This window comes from Belonocnema kinseyi, chromosome 1 (assembly GCF_010883055.1).
Source record: "Belonocnema kinseyi isolate 2016_QV_RU_SX_M_011 chromosome 1, B_treatae_v1, whole genome shotgun sequence".
Classification (NCBI taxonomy): domain Eukaryota; kingdom Metazoa; phylum Arthropoda; class Insecta; order Hymenoptera; family Cynipidae; genus Belonocnema; species Belonocnema kinseyi.
In genome coordinates this window covers 32380710-32406558 of record NC_046657.1, presented here as the reverse complement: position 1 = coordinate 32406558, position 25849 = coordinate 32380710, and the positions used below count along the sequence as shown (strand labels likewise).

The window sequence follows — 25849 nt, the reverse complement described above, 5'->3', positions numbered from 1 at the left end:
GTACGAGACAATTCTTTCAACAATTTTTTCATCGGATAAGGCGATTTTTATTTTTTACATTTTAATGAAGTTGAAAGGGGAAAATCTGTATATTATTTTTGAATTTTTTTATGCAAGAAAAGAATTTTTATTTTCAATTATTTTCTTGCAAAAGGGTAAATTTAAACATTTTTATCGAGTTGGTACAGGGAAAATTTTGGTTTGAAAAAAATTTTTTTTTTAATTGAACAAGGAATTTTGATTTGGTTTTTAACATTTCTTGTTTAATTAAAGGCAATTTTTTCTGTTATTTTTATTCAGTTGAAAGGGGAAAATCTATATATTATTTTTTTTAATTATACACGAGAGGATTTTGATGTTTTCAAAACTGTCTACATTATAAAAGGTAAATTGTTAATTTGTCAAATTTTGATTAAGTTAAAAAGGAAAAAATCTATATTTTCAAAATTTTTCTTTTGAAGATAAAAAGCTGGAATTTTTTTTTTTTTTTAATTTTCTGAACTGAAATAAACATAAAATAACCTAATTTCATCTTATTTACAATAATTATAAACATTTCTCACGAAATTAACTGTATCTCTTTCCCTATTAAGACAAATTGAAATTTAATTAAAAAATAATAAATAATAAAAAAATTACACTATAGTTTTATCACATTAAAAAAAAATTATTTTTCAATTAAAAAAAAAGAATTGAAATCCCCATGAAATCAAATAATTTATTTTTAGAATACTATTTTAAATTTCTAATTCAATTTTTATTTATCTTTATTGGAAAATAGACATTTTTAATTTCGTGATAAATATTTATAATTTAGAATAATGAATAATAATAAGTACTTTTCACCAAATTAACAACTATTTCTCTTTTTTTCAATCACGAAAATTGAAAATAAAAATTAAACAATTATTATAAATAATAAATAAATAATACAAAATTGTCAACTAAATATTGTTTGCTCATAATTATTATACATTATAAAATTAAAAAGTTTATCTTTTCCAATTAAGAACATTAGAAATTAAAAAAAATTAAAAACATAAAAAAAGAAGTGCAATCAATATAAAATAATTAACTGTTGTCTTATTTTTAATAATTATAAATATTTATCACGAAATGAACAATTTCTACTTTTCAATTAAGAAAATTGAAAATAGAAAAAAAAATTGATTTAAAATAATAAATCATAAACTAAATTTTTTACGTTCCAAATCATTAAACATGATAAAAGTAAATTTCTCTTTCAATTAAGAAAAAAATGCAACCATGAGATAAATCAAATGACTTTCTTTTGCCATATATATAAAAATGATTAATATTTATCACCAAACGAAAAATTTCTCTTTTCCAAACATGAAAATTAGAATTAAAGAAAATAATCATAATATAATAAATTTTCTCCGATCCAATTAAGAAAATTACTACCTAAAAAAGAATTAAAAAACAAAAGGTTGTCTTAATTATAATAATTATAAATATTTATCACCAAAGGTATTAAAATCAAAAAGATAATGCAACCTTTCTGATTTGTATATAATAAAAAAAATTGCTTTTTATTATCGATAACCTAATTTCGAAAAATTGACAACTCTTAATCAATGTTTAAATCGAAATAACTCCCAATATTGCGCAAAGAAAAATATAATTCTTAATAATCAATCAACATAAATTCATACACAATAAAAAAACAACTGATAAACCAATATTTTTAGAAAACAAAACAAAATACTGAAAAAGAGCTGTTACCAAATTCGAGTATCCATTTATCCAGAAGAAACCCACAATCGTATCGAAGAGACGCAACTTACCTTTCCCGAATTTTCCCAAAGGCCCGAAAACATTCACAAAAGATCCCTCACTTCCCCTCGAAAAAACTCTCACAAATATTCTCACTTAGCCCGATTTAGGTTATCCCAAGAGGTTATGGCACATGACAAGTAAACAAAAATAACAGTTGAAAGCGAACTGGACTCGGGGCGACTCCTCTCCGCTGGAAAAAAGCCCACTTCTCACAAAACTGTCCTGAAAGCTTGCCCGAAATGTCCCGAAAGCCGAACCGATTTCCAAAATGGGAGTTCCACCCCAGGAGGCTCCGAAGGGCCACCTCGGCCAGGAAGTCCGATTTCGAAAAAGTGAAATTGACGTCTAATTGTAAGGTTATATAGACAGGGCTCCGCGAGGTTAAGCCCGACTCTTAATAAGTCCCGAAAGTTGCATAATGCAGAGCCGGTCGAAAATTCGCTACAAATTCGTCAAGCACTCGCGAAACGAATCGGAAATAAAAAGCGAGCGCCTTCCGCTTTCGGGTGTTTTTTCTCTGGTGACGACTCACGATAAAAAGGAGCCATAGCCTCTTTGACGAAGCCTATCAGGAGGAAATTACGCGGCCGAAAATTCCGGCATTACGGATCGGCCGAAAAGCCCGCACCAATATTTCACAGCGAATCGAAATCGCCCCGAGTCCAGGAGGAACACGGAGTATTTACTTACTTGTGAAAATAATCCTTACACTGATATTAACCTAACCAAAAATACTTGGAGGATTTGGAGCAGCGTCGACCTTCGGTTGTTTTCAACTAGGGGAGGGGAATTGGGAATTAACAAAATGGCCGTTTCAGGCGAGAGAAGGAAGGCGCGAAACTCGAGAGAGTTGCGGAGTTTACTCGGCTGGTCGCCTGGCGGCGCTCAATGCTCTGGTCAGAGGACCGCGAAATTTCAAAATAGATGAGGGGCCATCCATCAAAGAACGTTTTCAATTCCGAATATTTCAGGTTTCTTTTAATTTATTCATAAAAGAAGGTAATGATCATGATAAAACTCCCGAGTAATACATTCCCGAATTGAAAAATTACCGAATAATAAAATTTCCTAATTGGAAAATTCCCAAATAATAAAATATCCGGATTGGCTAATTTCCGATTAATAAAATTCTCAGGTTTAAAATTTATAAAATGTATAGAATTTCGGACTATTAAAATTTCCGAATTGAAAAATTGATAAATAAAATATCCGAATTAGATAATTTCGTTAAATGTGATCAAAATAAAAATTTTCTCTTCCAATTTTGACAAAGGAAATATAACTGAAACTTATGTTTGTCTTATTTATAATAATTATAAATACTTACTACTCAATTAAAAGTGTCTCTTTTCTAATAAGGAAAATGAAAATTAGAATTTAAAAAAATGAATAATTTTAAGAAATTCTAAACTTTATTTGTTATTTTCCTTATCATAAAACATGATAAAAATAAAAAATGTATCTTACAATTAAAAAAATAAGACTGAAATCAATATAAAATCAATTATTTTCCTTTTATTTATTATAATTATAAACATTTGTTCAAATAAATTCCCGAATAATACAATTCACGAATTGGAAAATTCCGGAATAATAAAATTTATAAATAATAAAACTTGGAAAATTCCCGAATAAAAACATTTTCAAATAATAAAATTCCCGAATTGGAAAATTCACGAATAATTAAATTTCCTAATTGGAAAATTCCCGAATAATCAAATTTCCGTTTATTACCATTTCCGAATTAAAAAATTGCCGAATAATAAAATATCCGAATTGGATAATATCATTAAATATGATAAAAGTAAAAAATTTCTCTTCCGATCTAAACAAATAAAAGAGAACTGAAACTGACTTTGTCTTGTTTATAATAATTATACATATTTGTCACTAAATTAATAATAATAAATAAATTCCCGAATAACAAAGTTCACGAATTGGAAAATTCCGGAATAATCAAATTTACAAATAATTAATCTCCCGAGTAATAAAATTTCTGAATTGAAAAATTCCCGAATAATAAAATGTCCTAATTGGAAAATTCCCGAATGATAAAATTTCCGAACAATAACGTTCCCGAATGAAAAATAGCCGAATAATAAAATATCCGAATTGGATAATTTCCGATTAATAAAATTCTCGAATATTAATATACCTGAATGAGAAACTTTCCAAATAACAAGATTTCCGAATAATAAAATTCATGACAGAAAATTACAGAATCATAAAATATCCGAATTGGATAATTTCATTAAATATGATAAAAATAAATCATTTATCTTCCAATTTAGAGAAAGGAAATAGAAATGAAACTTATTTTTTTCTTATTTATAATAATTATAAATATTTATTACAAAATTAAAATTTGGTTTTTTCTAATTAAGAAAACTAAACACAAAAAATTAGAATTAAAAAAAAGAATCACAAGAATTATAAACACCATTTTTTCTGTTCTAAATCATTAAACCTGATGAAATTAAAAAATTTCTCTTCCAATTAAAAAAATAAAACTGAAATTAATATAAAATAACTTACCTTTGTCTTATTTATAATAATTATCAATATTTTTCACCAAATTAACAACAATAAATAAATTCCTGAACAATAAAATTCCCGAATTGAAAAATTACCGAATAATAAAATATCCGAATTGTATAATTTTCGAATAACAAAATTCTCGATTATTAAAGTTCACCAATTGAAAATTCCTTATTCATTTAGACAAAGGAAAAATAACTATAACTTATTTTTGTCTTATTTATAATAATTAGAAATATTTATCACCAAATTAATAATTTATCTTTTATAATTAAGAATACTAAAAATAAATATTTAGAATTGAAAAAATAATAATACAAAGAATTATAAACTCAAATTTTCTGTTCCTAATCACTAAACATGATAAAAATAAAAAATTTCTCTTACAATACAAAAAAAACTAAAATCAATATTAAATGACTTACTTTCGTCTTATTTATAATAATTATAAATATTTGTTAAATTAAATTCGGAAATAATAAAATTTACGAATTGAAAATCCCTGAACAATCATATTTGCAAATTAAGAAATTCCCGAATAATCAAATTTCCGAATTGAAAAATTGCCGAATAATAAAATATCCAAATTTGATAATTCCTGAATAACAAAATTCTCGAATATTAAAATACCTGCATGACAAATTTCCCAAATAATAAAATTCCCGAGAGAAAATTCCAGAACTATAAAATATCCCAACTAGAAACTTCACAAATTTAAGAAATTAAAATATTTACATGAAAAAAATTATTTATTAAAAATACAATAGTGAAGTTTGTTATTTAAACAAATTATTTTGATTGTTTGAAGATTCTAAAATTATTGTTTGAATTTAAACTTACAACAATTGAAAAAAATTGTAATCCACAAATATAAATTTGTTCAATTATTGGTTTTTAAATTTAAAAGTATGTTCAGGAACTTTCAAAATTAAATATATTTTTTGTTTACACAAATTGTTGATTGTAAGCTTTTTAATAAATAAATAATATTTATCAAAAAACATTTTATTGTTGGAATTCGGAAATATTACAAACTGGCAGGAATTTTATTATTTTATACTTTTATTATTCGAGAATTATCCACTTCGGGAATTTAATACTCCGGGATCTTATTATTTAGAAAATTTATTATTCGGGTATTTGCCAATTCGGATATCTTATTCTTTGCGAATTTTCCAATTCAGAAATTTCAATATCCCGAACTTTATTATCTGGAAATTTTCCAATTCGGAAATCTTATTAATCGGGAATTTTATTATTCGGAAATTTTCCAATTCGAAAATGTTATCAATCGGAAGTTTATTATTCGGGAATTTCCCAATTCGGAAATGTTATCAGTTAAGAATTTTATTATTCGGTAATTTTCCAATTCGGGAATTTTCCAATTCGAAAATGTTATTCATCGAGAAGTTTATTATTCTGAAATTTTCCAATTCGGAATTGTTATAGTAGGGAATTTTATTTCATGGTAATTTTCCTATTCGGAAATTTAATCATTCAGGAATTTTCCAATTCGGCAATATTAATATATTCAGAGCTTTATTATTCTGAAATTTTCCATCAGTCGAAAATTTTCTTATTTCGAAATTTTCCAACTCGGATATATTATTATTCGGGAATTTTGCAACTCATAAATGTCATTAATCGGATATTTTATTATTCAAGAATTTTCCGATTCGAGAATTTAATTATTAGAAATTGTTATTACTCAGGAATTTTCCAATTCGAAAATGTCATTAAGCGGAAATTTTGTATTTCGGAATTTTTAATTTCGGATATTTTATTATTCGGGATTTTTCCAACTCAGAAATTTTATTTTTCGAACATTTTATTATTTCGGAATTTCCTAATTCGGAAATTTTATTATTTGGAAATTTTCCCATTCGTTTTTTTTTATAATTAACTTTTTTAACTCAAAATTTAAATATTCCATTTTATATTTAAAAATTCGACAAATTTATTGGAAATTCGTCTCTTTTGATTTAATCGGTTTAAAGATTCTTTTGTTTGGTTGAAAATTTAACTATGTTGTCGAAAATTTAACTATTTTATTGAAAATTCTTCTTTTTTATTTGAATTCAACATTTTATAATTTAAAATATTGTTTATTGAAAATACAACTAATTTGTTACAAATTAATTTTTAACCAAAAGTTTAATTTTCTACCCAAATAAATGAATTTCTAATAGAATACATGAATGTGTAAACAAAAATTTAATCTTTAAACTAAAAAAATAAATAAATTTATAACTAAAAATATAATAGACGATGTTTCAGTTAATTATTTTATTTTATTTACTAAAGAGTTAAATTTTATAGTACACAATAAAATCAATTTTTGAACAAAAATGAAAAAAGTACTTAAATTTTCAGATAAAAAAATTTTTAAAAGATCAATATCATTTTCGGCAAAATAGTTCAATTTTCAACCAAATAAATGAATTTTTCACCAAAATTATGAATTTTTATCTAAGAAGATTATTTTCTTATAACAAATAAAAGAATTTTCGATCAAATATATGAATTTCAACTAATATTTGAATTTTCAAATGAAAAATATACATTTTCAACCAAAAGTTTAATTTTTAAAATGTCCAATAAACAAAAATTTTGAAGAAAATGTTTAAATTTACTACCGACAAGATGAATTTTCAACTAAATAGTTAAATATCATACTAAATACTAAGATAAATTTTAAACAAAAAATGAAATAACTAGTTAATCTTTGATTTAACAAATTTTTGAGTAAAAACTACATTTTTCAACAAAATAGTTAAATTTGTAACCCAATAAATAAATGTTTAACCAAAAGGATCAATTTCTACCTAAGAAGATTATTTTCTAACAAAAAAGACTATAATATTATTATATTTATGAAATTCGGAGCTGCGCAAGAGAAATTGAACAGTGCTTGAAATATATATTTTTTTAAACGAACGATTACTATTAATTTGTATAAAAAAAGCCTTTTTTATCCCATTTGAATTTTCACCGAACTTAGACTAAAGCAGCTGGCGCCACCTACCGTCCGATAAACTCCCATCTTCTAACCTCAATGTTAGACCTTAAATATATACAACGTAGAAAACTAATTTTGATCATAACAAATTATTTCGGGATTTTTGGAAATTCAATTTTTTTGATTATGTTGAAAAAAGAAATCTTTTTTTTTTATAAATAAATCTGAAGAAAAGACGGTGATTTCGTTTAACGAATCGGGTTCCTTTGTTTTCAACTCTCGGCGAATCAAATCGAGGCACGGAGGGCATGCGCATTGAGAAAAGAAACGGAACTGGAACGATTCGAATTTGCAAGTTCCGCTTGTCAAATAAAAAGTAGGAAAATTAAAATTGGTGCGCGCAAGTGATTGTTTATTAATTACAGTGGCGATGAATTTAATTTAAAATTTAAAAAATTATTTATTTATGACAGTATGTTTGTAATAATCTGGAATTTTTATCGCGAGATTGTTTTGACAGTCCTGCAGGTATTGTTTATTTATGCAGAAATTACCTAACATTATTTTTTTTTTTTTGAAATTTAATAAATGGTATTTTAATTCATTTTAATTCATAATTTATTAATTTTTGAATTTTTCGTCATTTTTTAAAATTTTCATTATTTTAAAGTGCATTTGTGGGTGCAATCTGACCCTGACCTTCAGTTTCATTGATTTCTGCAGTACACGTGCGGGGGTTCTATATATATTGCGGTGCACTTGAACCACTGAAAATTGAAATCAAACCTTCAAATTCAAATTAATTTATAATTCAAAAAAAATTGTAATGTAATATATAAAAAATGATTTTCAAATAAATTTTTGGACTTGGATATAAATTAATTTATTAAATGAAATGAGCTAGAAACAATCATTTAAAAATAAAAAATTTTGAAATTTCAGAAAAAAAGTATTAAAAATACAGAACCCCCTTTATTATTAACCCTCTTTATCACGATACGAATATTTAAAACAAAAATATCTTTCTTCCGATAAGAAAATTAATTTTATTTGAATTTCCTTTCTTCCTACTCATTTAAAATATTGAAAATAAAAAATTTTCTCCTTCTAATTCAGGAAATATTTGAAAAAAAAGAAAAATAATAAACATCCAAACTTCCCGCCTTTTTAACTTGAGAAAAGAGTGCAAAAGCAAAAAATTTGCCTCATCAAATTCGGCAAATAAATTAAAAACAACTGAATTTAAAACTTTTTAATAAAAAATTTACTCTTCCAATTTAGAAGATAATAAAAAAAAATTCTCCCCTTCCATCTTACGAAAAAATAAGAAAAATAGCAATTTTGTACCCTTCAACTCAATAAAAATGTTTTTAAATTATTGAAAACAAAAATCCAGAACAAAAGATTCTCGTCAACAATTGAAAAAAAAATATTTTTAAAAATTTCCTTTTTCTAAATGCAGAAAAAAAATAAAAAACCAAACTTCTCGCCTTTTCAGCTAAAGAAAAATCTGTAAATAAAAAATTCGAATTTGGGAGAAAATTAAAAACTAAAATTTTCACCGTTCAAATTCAACAAAAATTAACAAAATAATTCGACTCTTTTCACTCACTAAAAATTGGAGAATATAATTATATATATTATTGAAAATTACAAAAAATATTGAATTTTATTAATATAATTAATCAATATTAATAAATTTTCTAATTAGATAAAATAGAAAACAAAAGTTACTTGGATCCAACTGAATACAAATAATTTTAAAAAATATCTTCAAATACAGAAAACCAATTAAAAATCAAACTTCGCGCCTTTTCACCTGAAGAAAAATGTGGAAATAAAAAAATTTGCCTCATCAAATTTGGAAAAAAATTAAAAACCAAAATTTTCTCCGTTCCAACCCAATAAAAAGGTATTAAAATAAAAATTGACTTCCGACTCAAAAATAAAAAAAATAGAAACATAAATTCCCTTTCTTCCAAATCAACCAAAATGTTGAAGAAAACGTGTCCTCGTCCATTTCAAAAAAAAAATTAAAAACTATCACTTTCTTCGTCCCAATTTAATAATAAAAATGATGTAATAGAACAAAATCCTATTCCAATTTACAAAAAAAGTAAAAACAAAAATACCCTTGGATCAAAAAAAATATTTATAAGCAAAAGAACTTCCTGGATCAATTCAGAAAAATATATAAACCACGATTTCTTCTCCACCAAAAATACAAAAATTTAAATCGCTGTTCCTATTCAAAAAAATCGACTCTTTAATTTCAAGAAAAATCTTTTAAAATACAGAGTTTACCTACTTCAATTCAATAATGTTATCAGAATCAACAAAAAAGAAAATGATAAAAACAAAAAAAAATACTTTGCTTAATTTAGAAAAATATTAAAAACCAAAATTTCTTTCTTTCCAACTCAATTCAAATTTAAAAAATAGGGAATTTTCTCTTTTTTAGATTAATTATTTATCAATTAAAATATTATTAGAATTATTAAAAATTAAAAGAAATCCCTTTTCCAATTCAGAAAAAAATTTTAATTAAAATAAAAATTCCAAATAAAAAATTCTACTCTTTCATCTCAAGAACAAATTTCAAAATACAAAATTTTCACTGTTTAATTAATTAACTTTTTGTGGAATTTCCTCCTTAGAAAATTTTTTTAAATTTGTTTAACCCGCCTGCAAATAGTAAATAAACAGAAAGTAGATAACAGTCCCCAGGAGTTATTAATAAAAATCTCCCAAAATACAGGTCGAGATATTTTGAGCCGAAGGTCGACTATTAAACCAGAAAGTGAGATAAGCTCAAAACCACTGCATGGGATTGTTTTTCAAATGGATTTAAATTCGAGCGAAGTCGCGGAAGAAGTTAGAAAAAAAACAATTCTCCACTGGAACTACAGGGACTTTAAAGAACTTCCGATTGTGTTGAGAAGTTACGGAAGTCATGTGAAAGAAATATATTTAAAGTGGAACCACCTGAAAAGTCTCCCGGCGTGGATTGAAGAACTAGAAAATCTAACAAATTTATATCTCTGCGGGAATTTTATTCAAACATTACCCCCAGAAGTTCAATACACAAGATTGACTCTTCTAGATTTAAATTCCAATCGACTGGAAACGATACCTTCGAGTATTGGAAATTTGGGTACTTTGAAGTGTTTGTTATTAGACGAAAATTTAATAACAAGAATACCTCTTTGTAAGTATCTAATTATATATAGGAATCTTAAAATTCTCTTTCATTTACCTCCTTTCGTCTGCTTCCTCTCCTCTCACTTCCCCTCCCTTGCCCTACTAGCTCACCTCTTACTTCCCCCTTATCGCTCCTCTCACCTTCCTTTACTTTTCCCTCCTCTAATTTTCCTCTCCTCAATTCTCTAATTTATACTTCTCAGCCTTCACTACTTCCAACTCCCTCACTTCCAATACTACTCCTTTCCTCACTTTCTCTACTGCCACTCCACCCATCCCTTTCCTCAATTTCACTACTCTTCTCGCACTCAATATTTCGCATCTTTTGACTTTCCGTACTCTTCTCATGCTTACTTTCCCTCCCTTCCTCTACTAGCCATCGCCTACTTCTCATAACTCTCCCTCTTCTACTTTCTCTTCTTTTACTTCAACAATCCCTTCCCCACTCCCTCTGCCCTTTTCACCGTCACTGTACCCACTTCCACTCTCCACCACTCATTTTCCCTTAACTTCTCACACCCCCATGCTAGCCCTCTTTTTAATTCCCTCTTCACTCCCTCTCCATTCTCCTACTTCTCCATTCTATACTTTTTCTCTACTACACTTCCCCTGCTTTCAACCTACCCATTCCCTTCCCAAACTTTATCTAACCTTATCGTCCTCACTTTCCAATACCTCATGTCAACTACTTACACTTTTCATCCCTTACGACCCAAATACTTCTCATTCTCACTTTTGCTGCCTTCTTCTATTTCCCATATCCTCACTTCCCTTATTAGTCCTCTCTTCGCTTCGCATAATACCTTTATTCTCACTGCCAATTCTGTAGCACCTTTCCTTTAAGTTCCACTTCCCTACTAGCTCTTTCCCTAACTAACCTTTACTTCCTCTCCATTCTTCCACTTCGCTCTTCTATACGTTTTCTCTCCTTACTTTTCCTTATGACACCTTACTTATTTCTTTCTTCGATATTCCCTATTCTCATCACCCTCACTTCCCAATCCGTCACTTCACCTACTTCCTCTCGCCACCCTTTATTTCCCATCTTCGTCTGACCCTCTCTTTCCCTCCTTTCTTATATTTCCTATCTCCTTGCTTTCACTAAAATCCTTTTCATCCCTTCCCATACTACTCTTCTCCTCACTACCGGTCGCCTACCACCTTTCCCCCAACTGCTACTTCCCTAATAAACCTTTTATTACTTGCCCCTTTACTTCCTCTCTATTATCATATTTCTATTCCCCTACTTTCTCTCTCATAACTACCTCCAATACCCCTCTCCTCGCTTTCGCTACTAATCCTCTCCTCAATTTCCATATTACCTTTCTCCGCACTGCTACTCTCCTACTGCCTTTCTTCTCACTATTACTCCCTACAACTTTTCACCTTATCTCTACTTCTCTACAAGCCCTCTTCTTACTTGCCCCGTCACTTCCTCTTCATTCTCCTACTTCTCCCTCCTCTACATCCCCTCTTATTAATTTGTTTACTTTTAGTCCAATCATCCCTTCCCCCACTCATCCTTCCCTTCTCACCTTTATTTCCGAACCTCTTGTTTCGCCTACTTACATTATGCGCTGCTCATTGCCCCTTCCCTTATCACCTTCACACCCTCTTCCTTTCGCTGCTCTCCATCCCCTTATTTCCAATACTATCCCTCTTCTCACTTCCCATACTACTATACTATTATATCCGAACTGTACCTTCTTTTACTTTCCCTTTCACTTCCTCTCCATTCTTCTCCTTTCTTTCCTCTACTTCCCCTCTCCTCACATCACCTATGATCCCTCTCCTCACATTCTATATTACCTTTCTCCTTACTTCTAGTCCCCTACTACCATTCTCCTCATCACCACTCCTCTATTAGTTCTGTTCTTACTTTTCCCTTCATTCTCCTACTTCTCCCTTTTTTAATTTCCCTCTCCCCTCTTCCTCTACTTCTACCCTATCCATCTATTCACATTATCCTTCCCTTCTCACCTTCACTTATCAACCCCTCTTTTCAACTAATTACACTCTCCACCACAGATTGCCCCTCCCCTTCTTACCTCACTTTCCCTATTCACCTTTCCCTATTCTCCATCCTCTTATTTTTCCTACTATGCCTCTCCTCACTCCCTATACTACATTTCTCTTTACTGCCACTGTCCCCTTTTTTTACATTCCCTCTCATTACTTTCTCTGCTACCCCTCTTCACACTTCCCCTTCACTTATCACCTTAACTTTCCCTCCCATTACTGCTCCTACTTCTCCCTCGCCTAACTCCCATACTTCCCTTACTTCCACTCCACCATACCATTCCCATTAATTCCACCCTCACTTCCTTATCATTCTCACTATCTGATTGCGATGATGATTTTTACTTTTGACAATTTCTTCAATTTGGAAGATTTAGAATTGAAGATTTTAAATTGCAAATCCTAAAAATTGAAGAATTTTCAATTGCAGATCTTCAAATTTGTAAAACTTTCAATTGGAAATTTTAAAAATTAAACAGTTTTAATGTTAATTTTGTTGGAAAATTCTTGAATTTGTAAGATTTACAATTTTGAAAACTTGTCTTTTGGTTTTCAAAAATATCAAATTTTAATTATTTTTTTATTTAAGGTGCACCATTTCAGTTAAAACTTTAGTTCTTTGTTTACGAATTTAACGCATTTCCTTTTAAATTAATTTTCTTTCTTGTTAAAAATGAATTTTTGGAATAAAAATATGGCTGCTTCATTTTTGCAATAAACTTTATACTTTTCATTTGAAAATTCATTTATTTTGTTTCAAATTCGTCTTTTTAGCTGAAAATGTAATTGATTTGGTAGAAAATGCGTATTTTTGTGTTGTGAATTATTTTTTTTAATTATTGCCAATTTTTAAAATAGATCTGATTGAAAAAGATGTTGATAATTAAAATTAAATTAAAACTAAATAAAAGCCGATGTAGTTATTTCAATATTCATTAAAAATTTGTAATTAATATCAATTTCGATGTTTAAACTATTACTTCGGACAAATAATTTTTGAAAAACAAGAAAAAATCTGCCCTAGCCAGGATTTGAACCGGGAACTTCACTATCTATAAGTGTTGCGTTTACCAATAGCGCCAATTACGTTAATCAATTACCTCGACAGCGTAATTAGTTTACGCTTCTCTCGTGGATAGTCACGTTCTTGATTCAAATCCAGGCGGAGGTAAATTTGTATTAATTAAAAACGAAAAAAAAACTGGGATGTTAAAATTTGTTTTAAATCTAAAAATTATGATTATAAATTATATTTCTTTAAATTTAAGAATTTATTATAGTATTTATTATATAGTTTTTTATTGACAAATAAAAAATTAATTATCTTTTTTGTAAATTGAAAACAGCCTGCAGTCAGTTGTGGAATTTGGAATACTTTTCAATATCTAATAATCGCCTCATAATTTTGCCAGAATGGCTAGGATCTCTTCCAAAGCTTGAAGATTTAATCGTAGACAATAATTTTCTGGAGGAGCTTCCAAATAGATTAACTTTAGCACCAGAATTAAGAAATATCTCAGTTTGTTCAAACAGGTAAATCAAAAATCAAAGTGTGAGTAATAAAAAAAAATTATTAAATACATTTTTTTAATTTTTATATATCAGATTGAAGTATTTGCCACTGAATGGATTCGTCTCGTCGCCCTTTATTCAATTTGATCAAAATCGAGATTTAAATTATTTATCCTACCCTTTGCTCTCCCAACTCGTTTCGAAAATTCGAAATTCCTTTGGAGGGGATTTGAGAAACGCTGTAGCTCGCGGGTAATGTACTCTATTATATATTTAATAATTTAATATTTTATCATTAATAATATAAATATAATATTCATTTTCCTGATTTAGGTGCTTTCTATCAATTCCAAGAAGTGATTTTCGAAGCTGTAATATAAAACTACGTTTATCGGAAGAAATCGGTATCGAGGAAATTACTATCGACTTACCGAGACAGCTCATGACTGTTCACAAAATTAGTGAAAATGTCGTAACTTCTCTTTGGGAATTGGCACTTCGAAAAGTTTACTCCACAAGGTATTAACCATTCTTATTATTAATGAATAATTCCTGAAAAATGTGTAATTATTTACAAAAGAAAATCCCTCCTTTATTTCAGAAAAATAAGGACCAAAATATTCTTTATTTGAAACCTCTTCCTCCTATATTTCACCTCCTTTAATCCTCCATCTTTTCCCTCTCCTCCTATACTTCCCCTTCCCTTACTTCTCCCTTCATCACCTCCCTTACCTTATCACTTCTCTACTTCCTTTCCCTTTATTTCTTCTTCTTGCCCTCCCCTCTTCCCCCACTTATTTTCCATTGCTTCCCCTACTTCCTCTCTTTGAATTTTTCTTATTCACACTCGTCTGATTTACCCTCTCTAAACCTCTCATTATTTCCCCTCATTTCCCTACGTTTCTCATCTTCTCCCCTAATTTCCACTAACTTTCCATACTTTCCTCTCTCCTAATGTCCCCGCACTTCTCCTTCTTCCTTTCCCTTTATTTCCTCTACTTCCTCTTCTCGAATTCACTTCACTTCCCCTCTTTAACTTCCCTTCAGTTCTTGTATTTACCCTCTCCTCATTTCCCCGTTATTTTCCATCGCTTCCACTACTTCCTCTCCCTGAATTTTTCCCATTTCTACTCCTCTGATTTACCTATCTAAATCTCTCCTCATTTCCCCTCACTCCCTCTACTTCCTTCCTCTCATTTGCAATCACTTTCCCTACTTCCTTTCACTTTATTTCCTCTGCGTCCCCTCTCCTTATTTCTCCCTAATTTTTAATCACTTATAACCATCCTATTTACCCTATCTAAACCTTTTCTTATTTCCCTCCCTCCTTTCCCCTCCTTTCTCCTCACTTCCTCAAGTCCACCTTTAATTTCACTTTCTTTACTCCCACTCCCCTCGTCTCCTTCAATTTCTCCTCTTCTAATGTAATTTCCACCAACCATACTTTCTCCTCTTATATGGTAAATTTTCTCATTCCACCTAATTTCTGTTCCGCCAATTTCGCCTCAATTCATCTACTTAATTTGCCTTTCTTTCCTCTACTTTCTTTATTTTCTCTACTTCTTGTGCCCTCATTTCTTCATAATTTTCTATCGCTTCCCCTACCCGAATTTATCTAATTAACACTCGTTTAATTCACCCTCTCTAAACATCTCATTTACCATCACTTTCTCTACCACAAATTCTTTCATTTTACTCCATTTTCCCTCTCCTACCATAATTTACACTTACTTCCTATACTTTCCTCTCTCCTAATTTACCTTTAATTTCCTTGCTTCATATCCCTTTATCTCCCCTCCCCTAATTTTCCATCACTTCCTTTACATCCTCTATCCGAGTTTTTCTTATTTTTCACTCCTTTCATTTACCCACTCTAAACCTTTTTTTATTTCCCCCCACTTTCTTTACTTCTCCTCCTCTCATTTTACTCCATTTCCCCTCTTATATTCTAATTTCAACCTTCCATGGTTTCCACTCCCATAAATTTCCTCTTTTTTTCTCACTTCCTCTACTCTAACTCCCCTAATTTTCCTCAATTTCACGTCTAATTTCCACTTACTTCCTATACTTCCCCTCCCCTTAATTCTTCATACTTCCCGTCCCTAACTTCCCCCTACTGCATTTTTATTTCTTTCCTCTCCTTACCCTCCCCTAATTTCCCCATTATTATTTATCCCTTTGCCTACTTCCACTCTCAGATTTTTTTCCATTTCCACTTTGCTCAATTACCCTTTCTAAACATCTCCTTACTTCCCCTCTCTTTATCTACACCCACTCCCCTCATTTCCTTCAATTTCCACTCTCCTACCGTAATTTGCACTTACTTCCCACACTTTCCCCTTATATATGGTAAATTTCATCATTCTCTCTACTTTATCTCCCCCCAATTTGACCTCACTCGATCTACTTCATTTTCCTTTATTTCCTTTGTTTCATCTACTTCATATCCTCTATTCCAAAAGTCCTCCATTTCACTCTATTTCCACGTTTACACGTTTTAATTTTCCTTTTCGAATTCAATTCAGGAAAAATTTAAAACCAAAACTTTCTTCTTCCAAACGAATAAAAATGTTTAAAAATTCTAATTTTCAGAAATTTTCATTCTAAATTCAGAAAAAGTTCAAAACAAAAATTTCCTCCATTTGAACAACTATACAAAAATGTTTCCAAATTTGTATTTTCTTTTTTCCATTAAAAACCAAAAATTCCTCCATTTCAACTTAACAAACATGTTAAAAATGAAGAATGTCACTCTTTTAAGTAAAAAAAAAAATTTTAACCAAAATTCCCTCCCTTATGAGTCAATTAAAATATTACAAAATTTAATTTTCCTCACTCAATTCAGAAAAAAATTTTGAAACAAGAATTCTCTCCCTTCTAATTAAACAAAAATGTTTACATACTTTTATTTCCCTTTTCAAATTCAGAATTTTGTTTCACTTCTACTCAATCAAAATGTTTAAAATACGAGAATTTGTCCTCTTCAACCCAATAAAAATGTTAACAATAACGAAATTGGCTTATCTAATTCACAAAAAAATTAAAACCATAATTGTCTCCCGTTCAACAAAATAAAACTGTTCAAAACCAAAAAAGTACCTTATCCCTCTTTCATCTAAAGAGAAATATTAAAATACTAAATATAAAATTTAAAAAAAAAGGAGTAAAATTATTATCGATCTTATTTCAGATACCATCACTCTCTCGAAATAACATCGCCTTTGAATGTGAAAGTATCATACGAGCCATTTTTTCAAGAAAATTCCGATTTAAAATTCTCGGAAAATTGTATACCTTACGTTTTGATAGAAAATGGACCCGTGAGTATTTGTGTAAACAATTCCTGCCAAGAGCCAATTTTTACTGACGCCTGGGTAACTTTTGGTCTGGGTTCAGACGTCTACGAAATTCCAACAGTTGCACTTTTCTGTTCTCATAGGTAAATTTTTCATTAATTTAAAAAAAGGTGTCTACTCAAATTCTTGTAAAAATCCCTGATAATTCCAGGTTTTTTCCAGCTAGCTCTAGATTTTTCCAGATATAATTTTTAAGCCTTAATTTTTATTTTTCAAGTATTAATTGTAATTGTAATTGTTTTAATCTTAAGCAATTTTTAAATTAAAATATAAAATAACATTAAAACCAAATTTTTGTTATCTCGTGGTACCTATACCTTGCTGAGAGTTCCTGCACAGGAACCTCGGCGGATTGTGGACATGTTGCTAGATATCAACCTGCACACGAACGAGTACAAATCTTGACGAATCCTGTACAGTAATTTGGCGAAGATCCTGTATATGTTCTTGCCAAGATACCTGTACAGGAACCTATACTCGATCCTTTCAAAAATTCCTTCGATGGCTTTCTGTAAGGGTACCTATACACTTTTCTGTATAGGTACCTGCGCCTCAATCTTTTCGCAAAGAAACCTGTACAGGAACCTGCAATCGATCCTTTCAAAAATTCCTTTGATGGCTTTCTGTAAGGAATCCTATACACTTTGCTGCACAGGTACCTGAGTTTTAATTTTTTCGCAAAGGAACCTGTACATGAACCTATACTCGATCCTTTAAAAAATTCCTTTGATGGCTCTATAAAAGAGATCCTATACACTTTTCTGTATAGGTGTCTCAATTTTTTTTACAAAGGAACCTCTACAAGAACCTATACTCAATCATTTTAAATGTTCCCTGGATGGATTTCTGAAAAGGATCTTATACACTTTTCTGTACAGGTACCTGCGCCTAAATTTTTTCGCAAAGGAACTTGTACAGGAACCTATACTCGATCCTTTCAAAAATTCCTTTGATGTATTTCTGTAAGGAATCCTATACACTTTGCTGTACAGGTGCCTCGGTCTCAATTTTTTCGCAAAGGAACGTGTACGTGAACCTATACACGACCCTTTAACAAATTCCTTTGATGGCTTTATAAAAGAGAACCTATACACTTTTCTGTGTAGATGTCCCTATTTTTTACAAAGGAATCTGTACAGGAACCTATACTCAATCCTTTTAAATGTTCCTTTGATGGCTTTCTGTGAGGGATCCTGTACACTTTTCCGTAGAGGTACCTGTGCCTTAATTTTTTCGCAAAGGAACCTGTACAAGAACCTATACTTGATCCTTCCAACGGTTCATTTGTCGACCCAGGTTCCATTGCAGGATCGTGTACAGGTTTTCATCGCAAAATTCCTGAAAAAGGACAGTCAAGATTAACTGTACAGGTTCTTGTACAGTTTCGCATACAGGAACCTGTGCAGGATCCTCCGATGATCCAGTACAGGAATTTTCAGATGGGTATTATCTAAAATAATAGAAAAATATTCAAGAGCAACATATTTATTTGGCAATAAATGGACAATCAGGTACGTTTTTCTTTAAAAAATACTAATTTTAGAAGAAAAACATTAATATAACGTGACAAATCATTGTTTTATTATTGTATTATTCTTGAAAACATCGACTTTTTCAATTTTGCATGGAATGAAATGTTTATTTATTAAATTTTCATACCAAAGTATGTTAATATTACATTTTTTATACTTATTTCCAAATAAAAAATGCACTTTTTTCTTAAGTTTTAAATATTTCAAAATTGAATTTTCAATTTTCATCATTTTTCAGCAGTTTAATCTTTCAAGGTCACATTTCAAAGTGTTGAAAATTAAAGAAAATTCAAAGTTGACTTCGCAACAGTTAAAAATTAAATTTAAATTTCCTTCCATTTTTAACTATTATAAGTTCATTTTTTCGACGAAAAACACTATGTCATAATCCAAAATCGTTAAAAGTTTTAAAATCTTCTTTGAAATTATTGTTGTTTAGAAATACCAATTTTCAATTAAAACCCCTAATGTTACATAAAATTGTTCAAAAAATTATTAATTTTCTTTGATATCTAATGATTTCTAAATAAAAATTTAAGTTTCTAATAAAAAATACTAACATATCAATTAGAAAAAAATTATAAGTTTTCCTTTGTAACCAATTTTTTAAATCTAATATTTTTTGGTTAAAAGTCCTTCTTTTGATGTAAAACGACAACATAACCAAAAATTGTTAAAAAATGGTGAATCTTCTATGAAATCTAATTTAAAAACAAAATAAAACTACCGATTTCCAAAGAAAAACACTAACATATTAATGTAAAATTGTTAAAAGATTCTAAATCTTGTTCAAATTATGTTTTTTGTTTAAAAACGCCAATTTTTGATGTACCATGCTAACGTAACCTAAAATTGTTCAAAAATTATTCAACTTCTTTGAATTCTAATGACTTTTTTCATAGAAATTTGAACTTCCAACGAAAAAAACTAAGTCGATCAAAAAATATTCAAGATTATACACTTTATTATTTTAAACTGATTAAAAATACAAATTTTAGGTAAACCAAGCAAACATAACCCTAAAGTGGTTGAAAAATCTATAAAATTCTCTAAAATATAATGATTTTTTATTAAAAATACTAATAATTTCTTACAAGAACAAAATTAATATCACAGAAAATTATTCAAGTTTGTTAAATTATTATTAAATATGCCAATTTTTGACGAAAAATACTCAAATAATCTGAAATTGCTAAAAGATTCTCTAAATCTTATTCGAATTAATTATACTGATTTTTGTTTTGAAATACAAATTTTTTATTGCAAATCTGCGAAACGCTAACATAACCCATAATTGTTTAAGGTGACATCCCTATTTTTGAAATCTAATTTGCTTGTATTAAAAATGAAAGTTAGTGTCGAAAAACACTAACGTATTCCAAAATTATTGAAAGATTATAAATCTTGGTCAAATTATAATGATTTTTTGTGTAATATATGTAAAATACGAATTTTTTATCACAACGCCAACATAATCTAAATTTGTTTCAAAAATCATGAACCTTAAAAAAGTAATGATTTTCTTTTAAAATTTTACTTTCAAACGAAAAAACCCGAATAACGTAAATTGTTGACAATTTTTTAATCTTTCAAATCTAATAATTTTTTAATAAAAATATCCATTTCCGATGTAAAACGCTAACATAACCTGAAATTCTTCAAATATTTTATTTTGTATTCAATATAGTAATTTCCGACGAAAAACACTAACGTAATCAAAAATTATTAAAATATATTTAATCTTGTTCGAATGATAGTGATTTTTGATTTAAAATGCCAATTTTTTGTGCAAAACGCCAGTATAACCTAAAATTGTTAACCGCTACAGATTTTTAATTTTTAAAACATAATTTTTTTCCAATGATATTCGGAAGTTTTGAAAAGATAACAAAATAGATTTAAATAAATTTCAACAAATTTAAAACAAAATGTAGATTTTCAAAGATTTCGAACCAAAAAGTTAGAAGCTTTTTAAATTTTTTCTAAATGTCAGAAAATAAAAAAATGTCTTAAGATTTATGGGAACATTTTAAATCAATGTCAAAAAAGAATCTAGAAGATTTTACGACTTTTTTTCTCATTTTCCAGAATTTTTTCAATGTTTCAAGAAAAATTCGTATCATTAAAAAGAATATTTAGAATTTTTAAACATAATTCCCAAAATAATTGATAACTTGAAAAAATCTGTTAAAAATGTGTAATTTTGGAGATATTGAAATAAAATATTGATTTTTTTTTTAATTTTGAAATTATTTGTCGTCCTAAAAAATTAAAAATATTTTTAAACTTTGGAAGATTTCCAAAATTTTATCAAATATTTTTTAAAAATTCCAAACGTCAAAAAGTCCTAAATATTTTTAACTAATTTAAATTCGTTCTACAATTTTTCAAAATCTGGTACTAAAAAAAACTTCTATATAATTTTTCGTCATATTTGAAATATTAAAGAATCTTTTTGATTTTTTTTCGAGAAACCTAGGAAAATTGCAAAGAAACTTAAGAAATAAATAGTTATTCGAAACTTTTAGTTCGCATTAAAATTTTGTTTGAAACCAGGAAAAATATTTTGGAATTTTAGAAGTTTTAAATATATTAAAAATAATAAAAAGTTTGAAGATATTTCAAACTAAATTTAAACAGAATATACTATTTTTAGGTTTAAAAAAATTAAGGAAAATTGTAAATGATTTTTTATTTTAAAAAATTAATTTTTAATACAAATTTTAAAACATTTCAAAACATTTCGAGAAAAAAATCAAGATAATTGTAAGGTAATATTTTTTAATTTTGAAAGATTTTTCAGAAAAAATTAACTCAAATTTTTTCTCGAATTCCCACAGAAATTAAAATAAATTATTTTGTTGAAAAATTAATTTTAAGACAATATTTAAGAAAATTTCAAAACATTTTAAAAGATTTCCAAAATTTTCAAAAAGGAATCTGGAAGATTTTATGGCAATTTTTTTTATTTCAAGGGATTTTTATAACATTTAAGGAAAAAATGATAAACATATTTCGAAGGTTTAGAAGTTTTAAAAAGACTAAAAGAAAATTTAAACTGGAAATGATTTCAACAAATTTCCAACAAAATGTAAAATTATTTTGATTTTGAAAAAACCTAGTAGCTTTTTAAGAAATTTGAAAAGTTTCAAGAGAATTTACAATTTTTTTTGTTCGAAACAAATTCTGGAAGATTGTAAGGTAATATTTTTTAATTTAAAAAATTTAAGAAAAATTTGCGCCAGTTTAAAAGATATTTAGAATTTTTCGAAGTTTTTAAGAGATTAAAAATATTTAAAAAGTTGAAAAGATTTCCGAAAGGTTATAAAACATTTTTTTTTTCAATTTTCCAGTGCTTTTAAAAAATTGTAATAAAAATTTAAAATGACTCGAATTTGAACACGAATTCCCAGAAATTTTTTTAATAATTTATTTTGTTGAAAAATTAATTTTAAGACAATATTTAAAAATATTTCAAAACATTTCAAAAGATGTCCAAAAAACTGTCAGAAAAGAATCTGGAAGATTTTGCAGCAATTTTTTTTTATTTCAAAATATTTTTATAAAATTCATATGAAAATTCGAATGATTTTTAAAGATATTTAGAAGGCTTAGAATTTTAAAAAAGATTAATAATATTTTTTAACTTGGAAAGTTTTACGACAATTCACCTTATATTTTAAATTTATTACAAACATTTAAAAATTCTAAATATCCTTGAAACCGGCTCAAATTGTTACTCGAATTCTCGAAAAAATTTCCGAAAATTTATAAAGTATTTCTAAATTTCTTCCAAACTTTAAAAAATTCTGGATATCCCTTAAAATGACTCGAATTCCCCGTAAAATGTAAAATAATTTATTTTGTTGAAAAAATCATTTAAGGACAAAACTTGAAAAGATTTCCAAAATTATAAAGAAAAAATCTGGAAGATTTTAGGTTAATTTTTTATAAATTTTAGGTCAATTTACGCAAATTAGTAAAATAATTTTTAAGTTTCTTCCAAAATTCTAAATATCCTTGAAACCTACTAAAATTGTTACTCGAATTCTGAGAAAAGTTTGAAACGATTTACTTTTTTTATTAATTCTTTGGATTTGGAATAAAAAATCAAAGCTTTTTAAAAAATTTGGAAGCTTTCAAAAAATAGAACAATTTTTTTATTTCAAGAAAAAAATCTGGAAGATTTTGAGGCAACATTTTTAAATTTTAAAGAGTTTTCAACATTTTAATAAAAATTTGAGCCAGCTTAAAAGATATTGAAGATTTTTAGAAGCTTTGAAGAGATTGAAAATATTTTACAACTTTAAAAAATTTCCGAAAATTTATAAAATATTTATAAAAGTGACTCGAATTCCCCGTAGAATCTTAAATAATTTATTTTTTTGAAAAAATAATATCAGGACAAAACTTGAAAAGATTGTCAAAATTATAAAGAAAAAATCTGGAAGATTTTAGGTCAATTTTTGTAATTTTCTAGAATTTTTAATAAATTTTAGGACAAATTCGAGTGAATTCGAAAAATATTTAAGAATTTAGAAGTTTTAGTGATAATTTTAACATTTTTAAACTTAAAAAGATTTCCGAAAATTAATAAAATAATTTTTATGTTTCTTTTAAAAAATTTTTAAAACTTTCAAGAGATTGAACACATTTTTTTTTAATAAAAAAAAATCTAGAATATTGTGAGGCAATATTTTAAAATTTTAAAGAGTTTTAAGCATTTTAATAAAAATTTGAGCCAGCTTAAAATATACTGAAGATTTTTAGAAATTTTGAAAAGATTGAAAATGATTTGAAACTTTAAAAAATTCTCGAAAACTTATCAAATATTTCAAAGTTTCTTCCCAACTTAAAAAAAGTCGAAATATCCTTTAAGCTGACTCACGTTTCCATAAAAGCTTGAAATAATTTATTATTTTAAAAAATTAATCTTTGGACAACATTTGAAAAGATTTCAAGAAATTTCTAAAATTATAAATAAAAAATCTGGAAGATTTTAAGTTAATTTTTTTTTAATTTTGTAGAATTTTTTTATAAATTTTAGAAAAAATTCAAGTCAATTATTTAATTAATTAACTTTTATTATTTCGTCCAAACTCCAATTTTTTAAAATATTTCTTTGCTATTAAAGGTATTTCTAATAAAATTTCCCGACAATTCCAGATTTTTCAGGCGAGTAGACATCTATTTTACCTTAAATATTTAAAAAAAAAGAAGAAAATAATAATAAAATTTATAATTAATTTTCAGGTGTGCAGCTCAATTTTCGACGCTTTCTGGATCAAGGAATAATCGCTTCTTCATAAACGAATGAAATTAAATAAATAACACTTTCCTAAAATCTTATAAATTAATTTTATTGTACAAGAACCTCAACTGCATAAATGCCACTCACTCATAAGAGCCCGCCTCGATTTTTCGCATCTGAAAATTTTATTTGAGTCATAAAAATTGTTCGCATACTCACTTTGTTCACTTTTTTTTTCTTCAATTTTTCATACTCTCATCCCCCAATTTTTTCAAATCCCAAAAAAACCGTATTTATTATGTTTTGAACAAAATTTATATTTAAGGGTTCCCAGAAGAAAAAAAAACGTTTTTTTTAAATCAATTTTGTTGTCCCTCAATAATTAAATCATTAAATAAGTATAAAATTAGACACAGAATAAAAATAAAAAATTACTTTTTTAATTTCACACATAAATAAGTTAAAAATTAGGTTTTGCAATTTTTTAACGCCAATTTTGATTTTTTGTTATTAAAAATGGTATTTTTAAAATTTTTGACATCATATTTTTCTGTATTGAAAGGGAAAATCTGTATTTAAAAAAATTTTCTGTAGTAGAAAGTGGAACATTTTTCAAATGAAATTTTTCTGAATTGGAAAAGGGGAATTTTTTAAACATATTTATTGAGTTGAAAAGGATGAAATTTTTTTTCTGAATCCGTAGAGACTTTTTTATTTAAAAATTATTTTTGAGTTGGAAGAGAGAAAATGTGTTTTTTTTTTTCTAAATTGGAAGAGAAGATTGTTGCTAAAATTTTTTTTAAGCTGAAAGAGTAATTCATTATTTTCAAATTTTTCTGAATTGGAAAAGGGGAATTTTTTAACATTTTTCTTGTGCATCAAAATAAAAATTCTTTTACGAAAATTCTCGTTACGTGTAAAAAGTTTCCTTTTCCAAGAAAAAATTATAATTTCATGTACAATTTCCTTTTTCAAAATAAAAATTATAATTCTTCATAGAAATTCATTGTCCTTATTATTAAAAAAATTATCATTCTTTATTAAAATTTGCAGTCCCAAAATAAAAATTATAATTCTTCGCAAAAAGACATTGTTGCTTTTAATTTTTTCTGCATTAGAAAAGGGACATTTAATTATTTTAAAAATATTTATAGAGTTGAAAGGAACCAAATTTCGTTTATCTTTTTTTTCTGAATTGAAAGAGGGCCTTTTTCAATTTAAAAAATTTGTTATGCAGTTGGAAGGAGGGAAATTTTGGTGCTCAATTTGTTCTAAATTGGAAAAAGACGCTTTTTCTGTTTATAGTATTTTTATTGAGTTGAATTTTGGCATTTAAATTTTTTTCTCAAAAATTTGACAAATTTCTTAATTTTTTACATTTTTATTGAATTGGAAACAAGAAAATATTGGTTAAAATTTTTTTTCTGAATTAAAAAAGGAATATTTTTTAGAGTTGGAAAGGAGAAAATTTTAGTTTTCATTTTTTCTCAATTTGAAGATGGATATTTTTTTGTTTTTACGATTTTTATCGAGTTGATTTTAAGATTTTTTTTTAATTGGCAGAGGAATTTTGTCTATTTTTAGCATTTTTATTGAGTTGGAAGGAAGAAAAATTTTGTATTTTTAACATTTGTACTGAGTTGGAAATAAGGGAATTTTTGTTTTAATTTTTTCTGAATTA

At 27.4% G+C, this 25849-nt stretch overlaps 3 protein-coding genes across 8 annotated transcripts in view; 1 reads left to right on the top strand and 2 right to left on the bottom strand.

Annotated features, from left to right (window-relative positions):
* The window catches only part of LOC117177405, a 38355-nt gene extending 35767 nt beyond the window's left edge, over positions 1-2588 (bottom strand). Inside the window, exon 1 of the mRNA XM_033368064.1 lies at positions 2491-2588. The gene's annotated coding sequence lies outside the window, so the exon portion shown is untranslated. The remainder of the gene's footprint in view (positions 1-2490) is intronic.
* Positions 1995-24412, top strand: LOC117172310 (plant intracellular Ras-group-related LRR protein 5-like). 6 transcript variants are annotated; one of them, XM_033360130.1, is made up of 7 exons: positions 1995-2151; positions 10056-10505; positions 13864-14050; positions 14123-14281; positions 14363-14548; positions 17220-17468; positions 24171-24412. In XM_033360130.1, the coding sequence occupies exons 1-7, from the start codon at positions 2040-2042 to the stop codon at positions 24232-24234; spliced, it is 1407 nt and encodes a 468-aa protein (XP_033216021.1). In that variant the 5' UTR covers positions 1995-2039; the 3' UTR covers positions 24235-24412. The 6 variants fall into 6 exon arrangements, with proteins under 6 accessions (XP_033216021.1, XP_033216110.1, XP_033216284.1 ...); XM_033360219.1 differs by having other exon boundaries at positions 1996-2132; positions 24171-24410; XM_033360393.1 differs by lacking the exon at positions 1995-2151 and adding an exon at positions 2209-2478 and having other exon boundaries at positions 24171-24405.
* The window catches only part of LOC117172576 (ubiquitin-associated protein 1), a 23731-nt gene continuing 22138 nt past the window's right edge, over positions 24257-25849 (bottom strand). Inside the window, exon 4 of the mRNA XM_033360685.1 lies at positions 24257-24344. The gene's annotated coding sequence lies outside the window, so the exon portion shown is untranslated. The remainder of the gene's footprint in view (positions 24345-25849) is intronic.

What these genes read in the sequence shown, in the direction of transcription:
- LOC117172310 (XM_033360130.1), top strand. Translation starts at nt 2,040, where the DNA reads ATGTCCCGAAAGCCGAACCGATTTCCAAAATGGGAGTTCCACCCCAGG. An exon ending in AGTGAAATTGACGTCTAATT is followed by an intron (nt 2,152 to 10,055) that starts GTAAGGTTATAT and finishes CCCAAAATACAG; the next exon opens with GTCGAGATATTTTGAGCCGA. An exon ending in CGAAAAGTTTACTCCACAAG is followed by an intron (nt 14,549 to 17,219) that starts GTATTAACCATT and finishes ATCTTATTTCAG; the next exon opens with ATACCATCACTCTCTCGAAA.